This window comes from Mus pahari, chromosome 23 (assembly GCF_900095145.1).
Source record: "Mus pahari chromosome 23, PAHARI_EIJ_v1.1, whole genome shotgun sequence".
NCBI lineage: Eukaryota > Metazoa > Chordata > Mammalia > Rodentia > Muridae > Mus > Mus pahari.
The window spans coordinates 34377232-34393188 of record NC_034612.1 but is presented as its reverse complement, the minus strand read 5'-3'; the positions used below and the strand labels follow the sequence as shown (position 1 = coordinate 34393188).

At 46.1% G+C, this 15957-nt stretch overlaps 1 protein-coding gene across 1 annotated transcript in view; it reads left to right on the top strand.

The window, feature by feature from the left end:
• Positions 1-15957, top strand: part of Baiap2l1 (BAI1 associated protein 2 like 1) — a 93051-nt gene that overhangs the window by 27538 nt on the left and 49556 nt on the right. Inside the window, exons 2-3 of the mRNA XM_021187068.2 lie at positions 4503-4578; positions 10581-10667. Of these exons, the coding sequence (XP_021042727.1) occupies positions 4503-4578; positions 10581-10667 (163 nt within the window). The remainder of the gene's footprint in view (positions 1-4502; positions 4579-10580; positions 10668-15957) is intronic.

The following is a 15957-nucleotide window of genomic DNA, read 5'->3' as shown; positions in this document are numbered from 1 at the left end:
TTAAGAAGAGACCAGAACAAAAGCGGCATGCCGGCAGATATGCAGTACTGGGTACTGAGGGTCCATCAAAAGGATGGGGGGCCAGACGCTTTGGGGGATTCTTGGCCACTTGTAGACCTGTACTGTCTGCTCCAGTGATGCAAGACGATGGCATTCCAAACAGAGAGACTCTTGTTGCTTTCTTTCCCTCCTTATGAGAATATACTGACACAATGGCAGTATAGAATAACACACACACACACACACACACACACACACACACACATCTATATATAGTGCAGAGATCTAAAGGGGAAACATCTGTTGACAAAAAAGTCTAAAGGAATGTTGGATAGGATAGCTGGAGATGCGGCTCAGTTGGTAGTGTGCTTGCCTAGCACGCACGAAGCCTTGGGTTCTACCCCTAGCACTTCATGAACTGGACATCGTGATGACAGGCACCTGTAAGCCCAGCACTTGGAAGGTTGAGACAGTGGAGTCAGAAGTCCAAGGTTGTCCTTGGCTACATAAGGAATATGAAGCTAGCCTCAAGGGCCAAGGGCTGGATGGAAGTGTGTATGCATGCAAGGTGGTTCAACCACCAGGCTCCCTTCCCTATCCCAGTTGCCACTGAGAACAGATCTCTTCTGCCTATAGACTAGAGCTTTAATCTGAGGACATGTTGGGGCTTAAACATCAGAGATAAAAGTGCACAGGGGAACTTGGTGGACACCGGTTCAGTATACTCTGGTTCCTAACCCTCTTTCTGATTGACAGAAAGGCTAACCATCTGTTGGGTGTTCTCTCCCTTCTACCCAGTGATTGGGAATTAGGAATGACTCTGTAGAAACAATGCCCCTGAGTGCTATCCACAGTCAAGCTCCCCGTGGACTTGCTGTCTAGACAATGTGCTTGCAGCCACCAGCAGCAGCTACCTAGCACCCACAGCCCTGCAGCAGCAAGAAGGGCTTTACTTGTAAATATGAACTGACTTGTCAAAAAAAGAGAAACTCAGTGTGTGTGCCCGTGCTTGCGTGCACCACATGTGCACAAGTGCCAGCAGAGACCAAAAGAAGGCATCAGATCTCCTAGGGTTGGAGTTACCTGCAGTTGTTGCCTGCCTAGTGTAGGTACTGGAAACTGATTTGGATACTCTGTAAGAGCAATATATGTTCTGAGCTATCTCTCCAACCTCCAACAAGCCCTTTAAAGATCACCAGAAGTGGCTGAGCATAGTGGCATATGCCTTTAATCCCAGCACAGAGGCAGTCTGATGTACATAATGAGTTGTAGGCCATCTGGGGTAACATAGTGAGACCCTGTCTTTTAAATAAGTAAATAACCACCAGAAGTGAAGCATGAAGCTGCACACTTATAATCCCAGCACACTTGAAACTGGGACAGGATTGTGAGTTTGAAGCCACCCTGAACTACTTTGAGAGACCTTGTCTCAAACAAACAGACAGGGGCTAGAGAGATGGCTTAGCAGTTAAGAGAACTGGATGTTCTTTTAAGGACTGGAGTTCAGTTCCCAGAACCCACATGGCAGCTCACAACCATCTATCTCCAGCTGGTCCAACACCCTCTTCTAGTCTCTGTGGGCACCAGATACACATGTGGTACAGAGACATACATGCAGCCAAAATACCCATGCACATAAAACAATAAGATAGGTTTTAAATTGAACAAACAAATAATAACACCAGAAGTTGGATAAAAGCCTTTATCAGAGGGATAGTTTAAAAATATATATCCCTAGGAGATGATGCCGTGGGGGACTGGAATAGAATGCTAACACTCTAGAGTCCTCGGAAGAGGACACCACATGTATAAGCAAAGGCCAGAATGGTGATTTTTTAAAGAGGAAGAATTAAGATACTAAAGCACTCAGAAAAATTATACAAATGTTGTGTGTGTGTCATTGAAAACACCAGGTAGGATGACACACATCTACCTATAATCCCAGTGCTCAGAAAGCTGAGGCAGGAGGGTCATGAGTTTGAGGCCGGCCAGCACTACCTTTCTTTAAAAAAAGCAAAAATCAAAAGCTTAAAAAAAAAAAGAGTTGGAATGTAAAGTTGAGAATATTTTTCAGCTATAAAACATAAAGACAGAGTGGGAAAGTAGAAAAAGGTAAAGTCAGATCAATCTAGGAACTGTAAAACCTCCATCCGAGAGCCATGAGAGGGCAGAAACAGAAAGTAAAGCCAGTGTTTTCCGGATCTGACAGGCTAGTTTTCCACATGGCTAGAAGCTACCAAGGAGCTCGTACCGTAAATGGAGAAGACAGCCTCAGTGAGAAGGGCCACTGTTTGATTTTACAGCACAGGGATAAAGAGATAACTTCTAAAACTAAGCTTTAAAGAGGGAGAGCCTGAAGCTGGGGATATGGCTCAGTCAGTCAGGTGCTTGCTTGCAACCGTGGGTACCTGAATTTGGATCTCCAGTAGCCATAAAACCCAAGCGCAGCTACAAATGCCTGCATCCCAGTGCACCCATGGGTCTCACTGGCCAGCTAGCTTAGCTACATTGGCAAACTCCAAATTCAATAAGAGACCCTGTCTCAAACTCAAGGTAAGGAGCAACAGAGCAAGACATCTGTTATTGACCTCTGGCATCCACACAAGCATGCACACCAACAGCCCAAAGGGTCAGGGGTCGGAGGCGTCAAACAGACAAACAAAAAGCCTGACTTCAGCAAACGTGATGCTAAAGACAGTAAGCAGCATCTTAAACATTCTGAGGAAGACAGGCCAGTATATTATATTGCTCAGCAAAACAGCAAACAAATGTGAAGGTAAAAGTAGCTCCGGGGGATAGTGAGAAGAAGACGCTGATGACCCGAGCTGTCTCCAGAGCCCACATCATAGTAGGGAGAACCGACTACCCCAGGTTGTCCTCTATGTGTTGGTACACATCCACATTCCTCCTCTCCCTCTCTCCTGCACATACACAATAGTAAATAATTTAACATTTGTAAGTAGTTTCAGACATTTGGAGGCACAGATACGCTTCTCATACATCATCGTTACATCAGTTTTGGAGAAGAATCTCCAGCAGAAAGCAAGAAAGTGGACAGTGAGAACGAGAACTCTCAGTGCAGACAGACAGACAGCAAGGAACATGCGAGGACAGCAGCCTGGCAGCCTTAGGTGGGGCTGAGAGAGGGCAGCGTCCTTGCAGGGGAAAGGAGAGAGAAAATCGGTAGGGCTGTGCTTGATCTGATGCTGCGTGGGAAGGGACTTAAGGAAGACACACAGATACAAGGGGGAAGAAGGCAAGAGAACTATTAATTCCAGGAAAAACAAAAAGGCTTTCCTAAGAAAGGAAATGTGAACTTAAGTACATTCTTTGAATTGTAGTAACCAGTATTTACAGTCACAATGAATACGGTTAACTGACCAGAAAGTTGTCAATCACATAGGAAAGAGGCGGGCATAGTAGAGAAGCAGGTCCTCCTGAATTACAAGAGGGAGCCAGGAGTTACTCTCTAACATTGAAGCCGAGTGAATAGTCAAAATGGTGGTACTAAAAGGGAGAGAACCACGTGATTTGAAGGTTCTGTGGAGTAAGAGCAAAGGTTAACGTGTAAGGTGTGGGTTTTCTCATTGTAGTTTGTGTCACTACTCAGTCATTGTACGTTGTCACTCAGCTCTACTCCCAGTTGCTAATGGAGAGCCTCTTTCCTCTGAAGGACGCATGTCAAACATCTGATTGACGCATTGAATGTTAGCTCTTTCCATCCTTTATCATTTGTTCCTCTACAAATACAACATACATGGGAGAATGGGTAGGGAGGCCTGAGTGGTCCATTTAAATTGATGACTAGGAGGCAGCTTGCTGGTCCAACATGGGGCAAACATCTATCGTCACCATATGTTGATGTGTTCTTAGTCATAAAGCCAGCACCCTGGGAATAACGCTTGTTGTCTGTACTGTACAGGTTCAGGCAAAATGAAAGCAAGACTGCCCTGAAGCTTCTAAATACTTGATACCCAGAACATTACCCTTAATTATAAATTAAGCTGAGGTAGCTGCTCAAGCAGACTGTTTCCTAATGCTGGAGTGACAGCCGCGAACAATCTACCTGTGCCAGAGAGAGTTATTTGGCCTCCAGGCTCACAGTCCCCGTGGAGCCTGGGAGGGATGTGAATGTCTCCACCTTGCCCCATTTATAGCAGATTCTAGGCAGGCCTTGGGTAACTGTATATTGCCGGATTATATCCACCTTGCTGCCTGTTCCATTGGGTCAGACAGTCAAGTTCATTGGGATTTTTATGTCTGCATTTTGGGGGGGGGGGGGCTGAGGATTTGTCTCACCATACATGAAGCCCTAGGTTTGATCCCTAAAATTGTGTGAACCACACATATATATATGGAGAGAGAGAAAAAAAAAAAACAAGCAACAATTTGAGACTTTGTTATCTGTAAATTCTACTATGTAGGAATTCTAGATCTCACAGTGACAGAATGTCGATATCCCACCCTCTTTTATTAATTTGTTTTGTGTGTTTGTTTGTCAGAATGTTATGGAACAATTCAACCCTGGACTACGAAACTTAATAAACCTAGGAAAAAATTATGAAAAAGCAGTAAATGGTAAGTCTTTTGATTTTTCTTAATGGATTAAAGTAAAGCACATATGAAAACTTTTGTTTTAATACTTAACATTGCATTTAAAAATGTCTGTAAATAGAAATTTTTTTTTATAATTTATGTACAGGATTTTTACAGTAGCAGTGCAGGATGGTCCTAGTATATTTGTATCTCACTATGTGATAGTGAACATACTACAGTTGACATGTTTTAACTTTCAGATTTTGCTTTCTGATACACAAACTTGGGCTTTTATATCATGTTCATGAACTTTTCTAATTTTCAAACAAATTTTTTTTTAAAGATTTATTTATTTATTTATTATATGTAAGTACAGTGAAGCTGTCTTCAGACACTCCAGAAGAGGATGTCAGATCTTGTTACGGATGGCTATGAGCCACCATGTGGTTGCTGGGATTTGAACTCCGGACCTTCGGAAGAGCAGTCGGGTGCTCTTACCCACTGAGCCATCTCACCAGCCCCTTCAAACAAATTTTTATGTATACTTAAACTATTTGAATATGGCCAGGTGTGATGGTACATGCCTCTAATCCCAGCACTCAGGAGGCAGAGGCAGGCGGATCTCTCTGAGTTCGAGGCCAGCCTGGTCTACAGAGTAAGATCCAGATCAGCCAGGGCTACACAGAGAGAAAAATAAACAATAGTAACATTTGAACATTAGTGTCCTGCTACATGAGCATCATTCTCTTAGCTATCTGTAGAAGAACTTCTTGCCTTTAGATAGACTGTTTTTGTTTTATTTTGAGGTAGAATCTTACTTTGTAACCTAGGCTTCAAACTCAGGCAGTCCCTCCTCTCACCCTCCAAGTGCCAGGATTACAACTGAGCCACTCTAACAGCGTGCTGATATGTCATTTTCATAGTAACATGAAAAATAGTATTTTTACCCTCAAAGGGAAAACATCTATGTTAAAGGTTGTGTTTAGATTCTCATTTCAAAGTAAGTGCTTCATTGAAACTGAATTTGAAGCCAGGCCTGGTGGCATAAATCTATAATCCCAGCAACTTGGGAGTCACAAGTTCTGTGCTAGCTTGTGTAACTTAGCAAGGACTCGTCTCAGGGACAGCGAGAGCAAGAGTGGAAAGGTGGTAAGAAATAGATGGGAAAAGGGGGGGGGGTGAGATCAGGCAAGCAACCAGCTAGCTGGGGTGTGCCTGCAGGATCATACAGGCTGCACAAGTACTTGTCTAGTATTAATGGGGCCCTAATTTTAATCCCCAACAAAAATAAATAAACAAACTCAACCGTTGACATTGTCCTGTCTTTCAGGACCCAGGTTGCTAGGTGTCTTGAAAAGGTTTTCAAGAGAAGACTGAGAAGCAGCTACTCCTGCACTCCTAGTAGAACTGAATGCTATTCGAATGCATTGATAACCACCCAGAAACAGGGCCTAGGCAAGGCCGTGCACTGTTTGGGCCCTAAGCTATGGGTGACGGGGAACATGGTAGTTGCAGTTCCTCGAAAAATAGATTGCATGGCTGAGAATTTTTACCTGCAGCTCTCAGTACCAGGAAACATAGCAGATCTGGGATCTTGCTTCTCTACCCAACAGTGCCCTTGCCATTCACAGGCACTGTCCCTTCTTTGAGAGCAAGAGGCTGGCCGGCCTCGCGGCTCTCCTTCTGTGATTGCTTAATCACTGGGCCACAAAGTCATTGCTGTGTCCAGTCCTCGTGGGGAAATCACTATAACCTGTAGAACGTTTTCCCTTTCTGTAGCCTGAACTACGTTATAAGGCAGTTATAGACTAAGAGAGCTGCTTGCAGCTTAGCCTCCTGTTAACATAACTTCTCCCCCAAGGGCTCTTACCCCTTTACCACCTCCTAGAGACGGTTCTGTACTTGATAAATATTCCCAGAACTTCTACGAGCCATCTGGATATAGTTTTGGTAAAGCCACTGATAATTTTAACTATACTTGTAATGCCCTTGGTAAGAATTTGGGAGTAACGATGAGAAAGTCAACCAGAAGTGCAATCAACAGATTACATTCTACTGACTGACAAAGAAATATAGATCATTGTCACAGGGATCTGAGCAATAGTGATTGGTGTGGACTGGAGCAGGCAAGAGACCTTGCAAGAGCTCACGCTAACAGATAAGGGCAGACACTGCTTCAAGCAGAAAAGATGAGCCCTGGGCACCACACTAACCTAGGGAGAAGCTTTGACCGTGGGACTGGAGAATGCCAGCTGAGCTACGTGTTGCACTGTGGCACCAGGCGCCTACCCTTGCACAAAATACTGCAGCATCCCCCAGACTGGATGGCTTGAGACACCACCTTCAGTCTCCCCTGTAAAACAAGATAGCTCTCTGCAGACTCAGGGCTCACTCTGCTTGACACTCTCTGTCCTCAGGTGACCTTTCTCCATCAAGGTCCTTACTATAGCAGCATTTAAGGGCCTAGCGTTTACTAGGTTCCAATGCAAGTCATGCTTGCTGGTATTGCACTGGCCATGGCAGGAACCACAGACATGAAATCTGAAGGGGTGCAGGTCATTAAAACAATTATGAAAGTCTTCATGAACACATGGAATATGGACTTGTGGGAGACCCATGCAGGCTTTAGCAGAGTAGGAATCCACTGAAACTGTTTCAAGAAAAAATGTTATCAGTGGGGCATAATACATGCCTTTAATCCAACCACGTGAGTGCCCGAGGCAGGTGGAGCTATTTGAGTTCCAAGCCAGCCTGGTCTACATAGTGTGTTCTAGGACAGCCAGGACTGCATATGAGACTCTGTCTCAAAAACAAGCAAAAAATTATCCAGTAGAGGTATATATGTAGAGGGCTTTAGATTGAGGAGGTGATTAAACCATCCCTAAAATAGAATTCCTAAGTTTCCTTAAACAGTGAGAAACAGAACCCTCACAAAGCAGGGCGAAGTTACCAGAATACTATTTCATGTCTTATTAGTTCTTGATAACCTATATAGTTTTAAAGTTAATTTAGCTTTATTATAGAAGCAAAGCTATTTTGAGAGACTGAGGTTACAAAGTTTTAAATATAAGTCAACAGTCACTTTTCAAAAATCTCAATTTACCGTAGGTGTAAACCAGAAATGTTAACTGTTGTGTGATCCTGAAGGCAACTCCCCGACCAGTGCGCTCTTCAGTTTATCAGTCCTTTACAGCTTAAGCCTTTCATTCCAACACCATCTATTGAGTTGACATTTTGCTGGCAGCCCGCTTGTTTTTAGGTGGAGTTGCTTTTCCTTCAGTTCCAGCTAAAGCTCTATGATTTAGAGCCGAGGAAGTGAAGTACCTCAGCAGGAGATGTATACACTGTGTCTGACTCACGCTGACCTTGGGGACAGTCTGAAATGTCTCCGCTCCACTCCCTTTAGCAACAGGAGCCGATAACCTTACCTTCCCTTGTCCTAACAAGGCTGGTAGATTAACTAAGTACTGACCTGAAAAGCCTATCTAAATGCCGCCTGCGGTTGTTAAGTATCCTGTAAATTCTCCAGTCTTATAAAACACCAGGATAGCAGAATATTGCATGTCTTCAGTTTACATGCCGATACAGTAAAAGCCTTAATTTATATATTTTTAAAACTCTATAGTAAATGCTGAAATCAATAAAATTACAGGGACAGGAATTTAACCCATAATACTTTCAGCTACACCTATACATGATAAATCCTCTGATCATTTTCTATACTTACCCTTAAAGGTCCACCTTTGAGGTGTGGGGATGTAGCTCAGTGGTAGAGTGCTTCCTATGCACGTGAAAAAACTACAAATAGGATCTGGAGACCTGGCTCAGCATTAGGAGCACTGGCTGGTTGTGCAGCGGACCAACCTGGGTTTCATTCCCAGCACCATTAGACAGCTCACAACTGCATATAGCTCCAGCTCCAGGGGATCTAATGTCTTCTTCTGGCCTCTGAGGGCACCTGTATGTGCATGTCATGTTCACACACAGACATACGCAGACATTTAATTTTTTTATCTTAATTAAGAAAAATAGGGCCTGGGAAGATGGCTTGGTGAGAAAAGTGTGAGGACCTGAGTCTGCTCTTCAGTTCCCACATACAAATGTCAGATGCGGTGGCACAAGCTGAGGAGCCAGAGGCAGGCAGATCCCTGGGGCTCATGGCTCAGCCAGTCTAGCTCAGTCAGTGAGCTCCAGGCCAATGGGAAGGAGGCGGAGGTGGACCATCCTGAGGGTGGCACCCAAGGCTGTCTTCTCTCTTACACATGCATTCACGAGCACACGGAGACACATACATGCACCAAGTAAATAGCCTACTTCTTAGCCTGGCCTGGTGGCATAGGTCTGTAATCCCAGCTACTTGGGAGGCTAAAGGCGGAAGGGTTACAGAATCAAGGCTAGCCTAGAAGAACTTAGTTAGACCTGTCTCAAATGAGAGATAAAATGAAAAGGCCGAGGATGTGATTCATTGGTAAAGCACTTACCTCGTCTTGGGTTCCATGTCCCGGCTAGGGAGACAGTTAAAAACAAACTGGGACAGAACAGCCCGTGCAGCTTCTGACTGCTCTGTGGGCAAGGAGAAGGGACAAGAAGCCATTTTAGTTCCGAGCCCCCGTGCTCTCCAGAGCTCCAGGAAAACTGGTTTCTGTGTCTGAGTTGAGGGAAGGGTGGAGCTCTTTTCCTCCAAAATCACAGTGGCTTCAGCTGGGTCTTGTTGAAACGCTGTTTCTCGTACACCATTCTCAAGCGTGATTGCCTGTAGAGCAGAGGCCAGGCTGCTGTCTGTCCATCCCACACGGCTATTGGAGAACTTTACAGAGTGGGCAGCCTTCAACTCCACAAGGGTACAGACATGGGCCAAGTACCTTCAGGGTCGGTTTGAAGGAGAAACAGTTTGTAATTTTCAATTTAGTTGTTTTAAATTGTGTATGTGCGCGCGCGTAAGGGCGCTCACTGAAGCTAGAGACGTCGGCTGCCCTGGAGCTTAAGTTACAGAGACTGTGAGCCTTTTAGCATGGGTGCTGGGAACCAAACTCGGGTCCTCTGCAAGACCAAGATGTACTCTTACTGCCGAGCCGTCTCACCATTGAAACACAGTCTTTTTAATTACAGAAATATATGTTTTAGGATGATGAGGACCTAGCAGTAAAACCATTGATTGTTTCTGCTGGTAGGAAAAGGAAGGAGAAAATTTGGTTATTGTTTTTTTTTTAAATAAGTTTGCAATTTTCAGAATGCTAATGTATTTCAAACTTCATAGTTTTGTGGGGTTTTTTTTGTTTGTTTGTTTGTTTTACCTTAGTAAAATATCTGTTGGTTGATTGTGACTCGGATTGTCTTTTTACGGTATTAGGGACATAGTGCAAGCTAGGCGAGCAGTCGGCACTGAGCCGTGCCCTCAGCCCTCACTGGAGAGTCAAGCAAGCCCTCTTCCTAACTTCAGCCTGTTGAGTTTTACTTTGAGATAGTCCCACCAAGCTCCCCTGGCTGGCCTTGAACTCACTCTGTAGCCCAAGCCAGCTTTGATTCCCTCCTGTCTCAGCCTTTTGAGTAGCTAAGATTATAGGCCTACACCACCAGACCTGGCTTTTTGTTGTTGTTGTTGTTGTTGTTTTTGAGATGGCGTTTCTCTGTGTAATCCTTGCTGTCCTGGAACTTGCTCTGTTGACCAGGCTTGCCTTGAACTCAGAGCTCTGCCTGCTTCTACCTCTGCCTCTGGAGTGCAGGCACTAAGAACATATGCTAGCCACCACCACCTGGCTTTCTCTTTTTAATAGAAAAATTAAATGTGTTTTCATGAAACAGGTTCCTAGGCCACAGCACCTTCCTTGAGTAATGACATGGCCCACCTGTAGTCCCAAAATGTATCTGTTCCCAGTGACTGTTTGAGGTCAGGGACTGGCCTCAGAAGCAGGCGGGGCCTTGGGAATGTCACTGAGACAGTCTGCTCTAGAACTTCTGTAGCCAGGGGCACACTGGGATGTTGAGCCTGTCTCCCTCCCTCCTATTGTCTGAGTAATGATTTTATGTATCACATTCCTGTCTAGCTATGATCCTGGCAGGAAAGGCCTACTATGACGGCGTGGCCAAGATTGGAGAGATTGCCACTGGGTCTCCTGTGTCCACAGAGCTAGGTGAGTTGGCCATCCATCTCTACAAAAACCTCGCCTGCTGTCCGGGAGGTGGATGTGAGTGTGTCGGGTGGCTCAGGTCAGGGCACTGTAGTTTGAGTTCACCTTGGTACATGAAATAGAGGTTTTTGGAAGGCAGACTGGGCTCAGGAGCACAGTAGAGGCCCCTTCTCAGGCCTCTGAGGGACTCTGCTCCTACCTGTGCTGCCAGGGCTCTGGCCTGTCACCTCAGGTCCCTGAAGTTCCAGCTTGGAGAACTGTGACCTACATTTTGAACCAAGGTGGGTGAGACAGGCCAAGGTCTTGTGGTGACTCACCTTGTGGAAAATGACTCCCTGACTCCTTCTGCTGTGCCCTTGGCTCCCACTGCTTCCACACTTGCCTCTGGTTGTGATTTTTCCGGTTTTGCTGGTATGAATGGATCCCCTGTGCAGGCAAGGAGGATAGCCACACCCTGGGCAGCCCCCGGCACAGCCAAGGGAAGCTGGGCTTCTATTTACAGAGCTCTGCCACTGAGCTGTGGTCATCTCCTGCAGGGCAGGGTCACTTTGCTAATAGACCCACATGCCACTCTCGTCTTTCAAGCTTGTGGACTGTTTTATTGTGTGGACATTAAGAATTCTGCTTTAAGGATTCTGAGAACACAGTGAAGAGCGAGTGTGTGTTTAAAGAGTGACATGTCCGTCTCCGCTCGGTGTCCAATAGTCTGAGAAACTCACTGACTGCATTCAAAGGCTGGAACTAGCTAGAGGCCTGATGCCTGTGGCAGGGTGTGGGGCGGGCTGGCTTCACGCTCTCTGACTGCCTAGAACACTGGTAAAGCAATAGACGGTAGACACGGGGTGCATCTGCAGTGACGTTGTATGAGGAATAGCAGCACCGCTCTGTTTAATAGAATGGATCACATATGGTTTTTGAAACCCCAGCTCGTGCTCTGTGGGGTTTGTGACTTCCCAGTGCCATGACGACCAGTTACAGCTCTGAAGCACCGTCTGCGTAATGACATGCAGCCAGCCTGTGTAGCAGATAGTAATATCTTAGACATTTGGGGTTCTGGAGGCAGCTAAGCTGGTAACAGGGTTCCAAAAGTAAGAAAGATTTAATTAAGAAGAAACATGCCATTGTGCCGGGCATCTGGGGGAAAGGTCTGACCCTCTCGTTAGCACATATGGCACTCTGACTCACTGCCATTCAGCTCTCATTTTAATGTTTTATGGTTCTTGCCACTGTTTAAATAAGACTTCTGTTCCACACCTTACTTTATTCAGCTGCAAGTCCATAACATTGAATCAGCTATTTCCACAGCAACAGTGTTGTTATAAACACCGCCCTGACACTCCAGCTTCAGTGGGGAAAGTCTGCTGTGACGGTGAAGGTTCCGTCTGTGCAGAGGGAAGGGCGAGCCAGACACTCCTTCCAAGGTTCACTCCGGTTCCAGTTGTCCACGGTCTCAGAGGCTTTTACACATTTACTTACTGTGTTTCCTCTAGGTTCAAAAGTTCACCTCACCAAGCTTTGCTTTGGGGGACTTAATGATATCTTCTTTTGACTTGCATAGTTTTCCTCTGGTTCTGCTTAAAATACCTTATTATATCTACTTAAACTCCCACATGGAAGAATAGCAGCAAGTCACATGGTTTTAGAAAGTAGAAGAGGAAGGAGATGTGAATGAGTACTCAGCACACAAGCATTGGCCCTGAGTTCAGATCCCTGGGCCGCATGTAAAAGCAGAGTGTGGCAGCACATGCCTATGTCTGTCCCATCACTCAGAGTCCCTGGGCCTTGGTGACAGGTAATCTCCCTGAGTAAGTAACTCCAGATTTTGTGAGAGACACTGCCTCAAAAATGAGGTGAAAAAGCTAGTTTATTAATAAAGACACATGACATCGACCTCTGACCTCCGCAGACATGCACACATGTTCTCAGGTGTACACGCCCCTCCTCCAAAAAAGGAAAACAAGAAAAAAAAAACCAAAGTTAGATCGTGTTTGCTTCCTTTTCCAATCCTTTGTGTGGCTTTGGATACTGGCACTGATGACCTTATAAAACATAAAGTTTATTTAAGATTGCCTCGGTTTGGTTTCTAGTTCTGTGATAAAACACCATGACCTTAAAGCAGCTTGTGGAGGAAAGAATGCATCTTGCTTACACTTCCATATCAAGTTCATTATCAAAGGCAGTTGGGGTAGAGAATCAAACAAGGCAGGAGCCCAGGGGCAGGGCCCAGAGCATGCAGCCTGCGGATGCAGAGCCGCTTACGGGCTAGCTCCTCATGGCTTGCTCAGCCTGACTTCTTAGACCACCAAAGACCAGCAGCCCAGAGATGACGCCACCCGCAGTGAGCTGGCCCTCCCACATTAGTTATCAATGAAGAAAATGCCCCTACTAGGTTGGCTAATGGGCAAGCCTGTGGTACAGTTTCCTCATTAGAGTTTCTTCCTTCCAGATAACTCTAGCCTGTATCAGGTTGACATAAAACTAGCCAGCACAAAGACACACAGACAGCGTGATGACACATGCTTGCAATCCCACCTCCTTGGAAGCTAAAGCAGAAGGATCCCAAGGTCAGCCTGGGCCGTATAGTAAGGCTCTGTCTCCAAAAAACAGGGAAAGACTGGGGCTGGTAAGATGACTTAGCAGTAAATGTGCTTGCTGCTGGCTGACAACTTTAGTTCAATCCCAGGGACCTGTTTGGTAGGAGAAGAGAACTGACTCTCCTTAAAAGCTGTTCTCTGACCTCCACATGTGTCCTGTGGTCTGCACACACATCTTATTAATGTATTAGAAAACTTGTAAATGAAGGACTTCGGTACAGCTTAAGGGTGTACTACTTGGCTAGCATGCAGAGCCCTGAGTTGCATCCCTAGCAGTAAGACCTTGAATCATTTCAGATTTTTCACTGAGTGTCTTTTGAATCTGTTGGTGAAGATGGAGTGGGGTTTTAGCTGTAGTTTCCGTTTAGGCAATCTCACCTGGCATCTGTTCATCTGCTGCTATGTGGATAAGTTAGTATGCTTTAAGCGCAACAAAGCGTCCAGCTTACAGTGATTAAAGCAATAGGCATGTTCATTGTTCCATGTCAGGCCTCAGCAAGGATTCAGACTCCATCTCTTTCTTCTTGTCTTCATACACATCTCCTCATGCCACCAAGATAACCACCGGTCTGATGATCTCCAGATACAGGAAGTGAAATGTCTTCCCAGAGGTGCTCTGTAATAAAGGAGGAACCCTGCCCAGAGGCTCCAGCACACATCCCTCTATGTTCTATAACCCAGGTTAGGGCACTCTCAGCCATGTCTGGCTGCCAGAAAACATCCCTTGGTGTGGCCAGCCAAGGACTGCAGAGGAGAAGGCACAGCTGTTAGGGCACAGCCCTGGTATCAGGCATCTCTGGCATTAATGATCTGGTTTCAGTGGTTGTAGGTGAAGGGCGGGACATTACACAAATGTTCCCTGCAGACATTTGTGGTGCTTCTGCATTTTGCACATGTCTGATTGGAGTGGCTTCCCCGCCCCACCCACCCCGTGGACTGGTATGCATTTGCCCAGCATTTGTGGACGGCAGACCTCGTCACCTGTTCCTGCAGGCCCATTGCACTTCTTTTTCCAGAGCACCACAGCTGCCCTTCCCTGTCCAGTCCTCTGTAGAGGCAAGAATCTGAGCATAAAGGAAGCAGCACTGGGAACTCTTCGTTCCTTCCGCCCGCTGAGTTTTATTTTATTGCTCACCTTTGAGATCTCATGACCATGGACTCCAGGGCATTTCCTGGGTCTGCTTCCTCTGCTCTGCTCAGCAGCCACTGTCCTCTGTGAGTCCTGCAGCCTTGTGATTGAAAATTAAGGGACTGGAAAAAAATTACAAACCTTCTGACAGCTGTGACTGTGTGCAGCACCTACTCTCACCGTGTACCTGTACAGTCTCTACCATGAGTGCTGGTAGACACTGCCCACTTTCCCCAACGAACAATCTAAGACTGTCTCACCCACTCCGTAAAATAGCGGATCTGAAATGCTTGCTGTGTTAGCTGGGTGCCCAGCATCTCACGCAGTTACCAAGTAGTTCTCACTGTAGGCCGGAGTGGCGGGCATAGGCGCAAGGCCTAGAGGTGAGATGGCTTGTCTCAGATCACTCACTCAGTTGGTAGTCTGACTACCACTGAAGCAAGGGGGAGAGGAAGAGCCAGCCACCGAGGAGCCACTGAAGCCTCAACCATAGGGGCCTTTCCAGCCAAGCCTGTGATCCCAGCACTCAGAGCCTGAGTTCAAGGTTAGCCTGAGCAACATAGTCACACCTTAACTGAAAAAGGAAAGAAGGGGCTGGCAAGATGCACTTACCTCAAGCCCGAGGACCTGAGTTTGCTCCCAGGAACCCACATGGTGGAAAGAGAGAACCACTTCCTGGAAATTGTCTTTTGGCTACCACATGCATATACACCATGGAAAGTACCTCCCATATCCCAACCTCCCAAATTGTTAGGTAACTGTAAAATTTAAAAAAGAGAGAGAACATTATTAAGTTGATACTGGTGGTCAAGCAGACCTGGCCAGTGTATTTAGTGGTGGTCAGTTCCCCTTGAAGTTGATGGTTTCCCTCAAATGTGTCTGTTAACAGCAGGAATCAAGAAATTAGTGATTTGGAAATAACAGACAAATCACACAAACACACATGCATGCATACAGTGTCTTTTACAGTCCACCCAAATTTGGGTCTCCTTAAACCCTCACGGAGGGTGTGTGGGGAATGCTTCCCGGTCACCTGCGGGCCTCACTCATTCCATTCATTCCTGGGCAGAGTTTTCTGAGTAATCTGTAGGTGTTCCCTTAGGGGTGGCTGCTGGGCCCAAGAACAAACAGTAATTCCCTCCTTTGCAGAGGGAAGTGGTAACCCCCTCCATGGCCACCACAGAGTCACTCTCCCTGGACATGGACTTTGTAGCCAAACAAGACAAAGCAAGACTTGAGAAGCCTAAGATCTCTATGGAGGTGGACAGGTCTGCCTGCCTTCATTCCATCCAGCTCTAGCCCAGGAAAGACCCCATGCCCAGGACAGTGAAGCCAGGCTACAGTTTCCCATCCTGAGACAGGCTGCCTGTCCCTGGAGACAGCTCCACAGAGGCGGTGATGTCGGGTTTGCTAGATGCAACAGAGCTTGGGCAACTCTTGGCCTTAATGAGCAGGCTGGGCGTGCTTAAAGGAGGTGAAGGTCATGCTGTGTAGGTCCTTTGAAGAGGAAATGAGATAATGTGCCTCCCAGCTTCTAAAATATCAAAGACTAAAACAGTGCCTCTAGCCC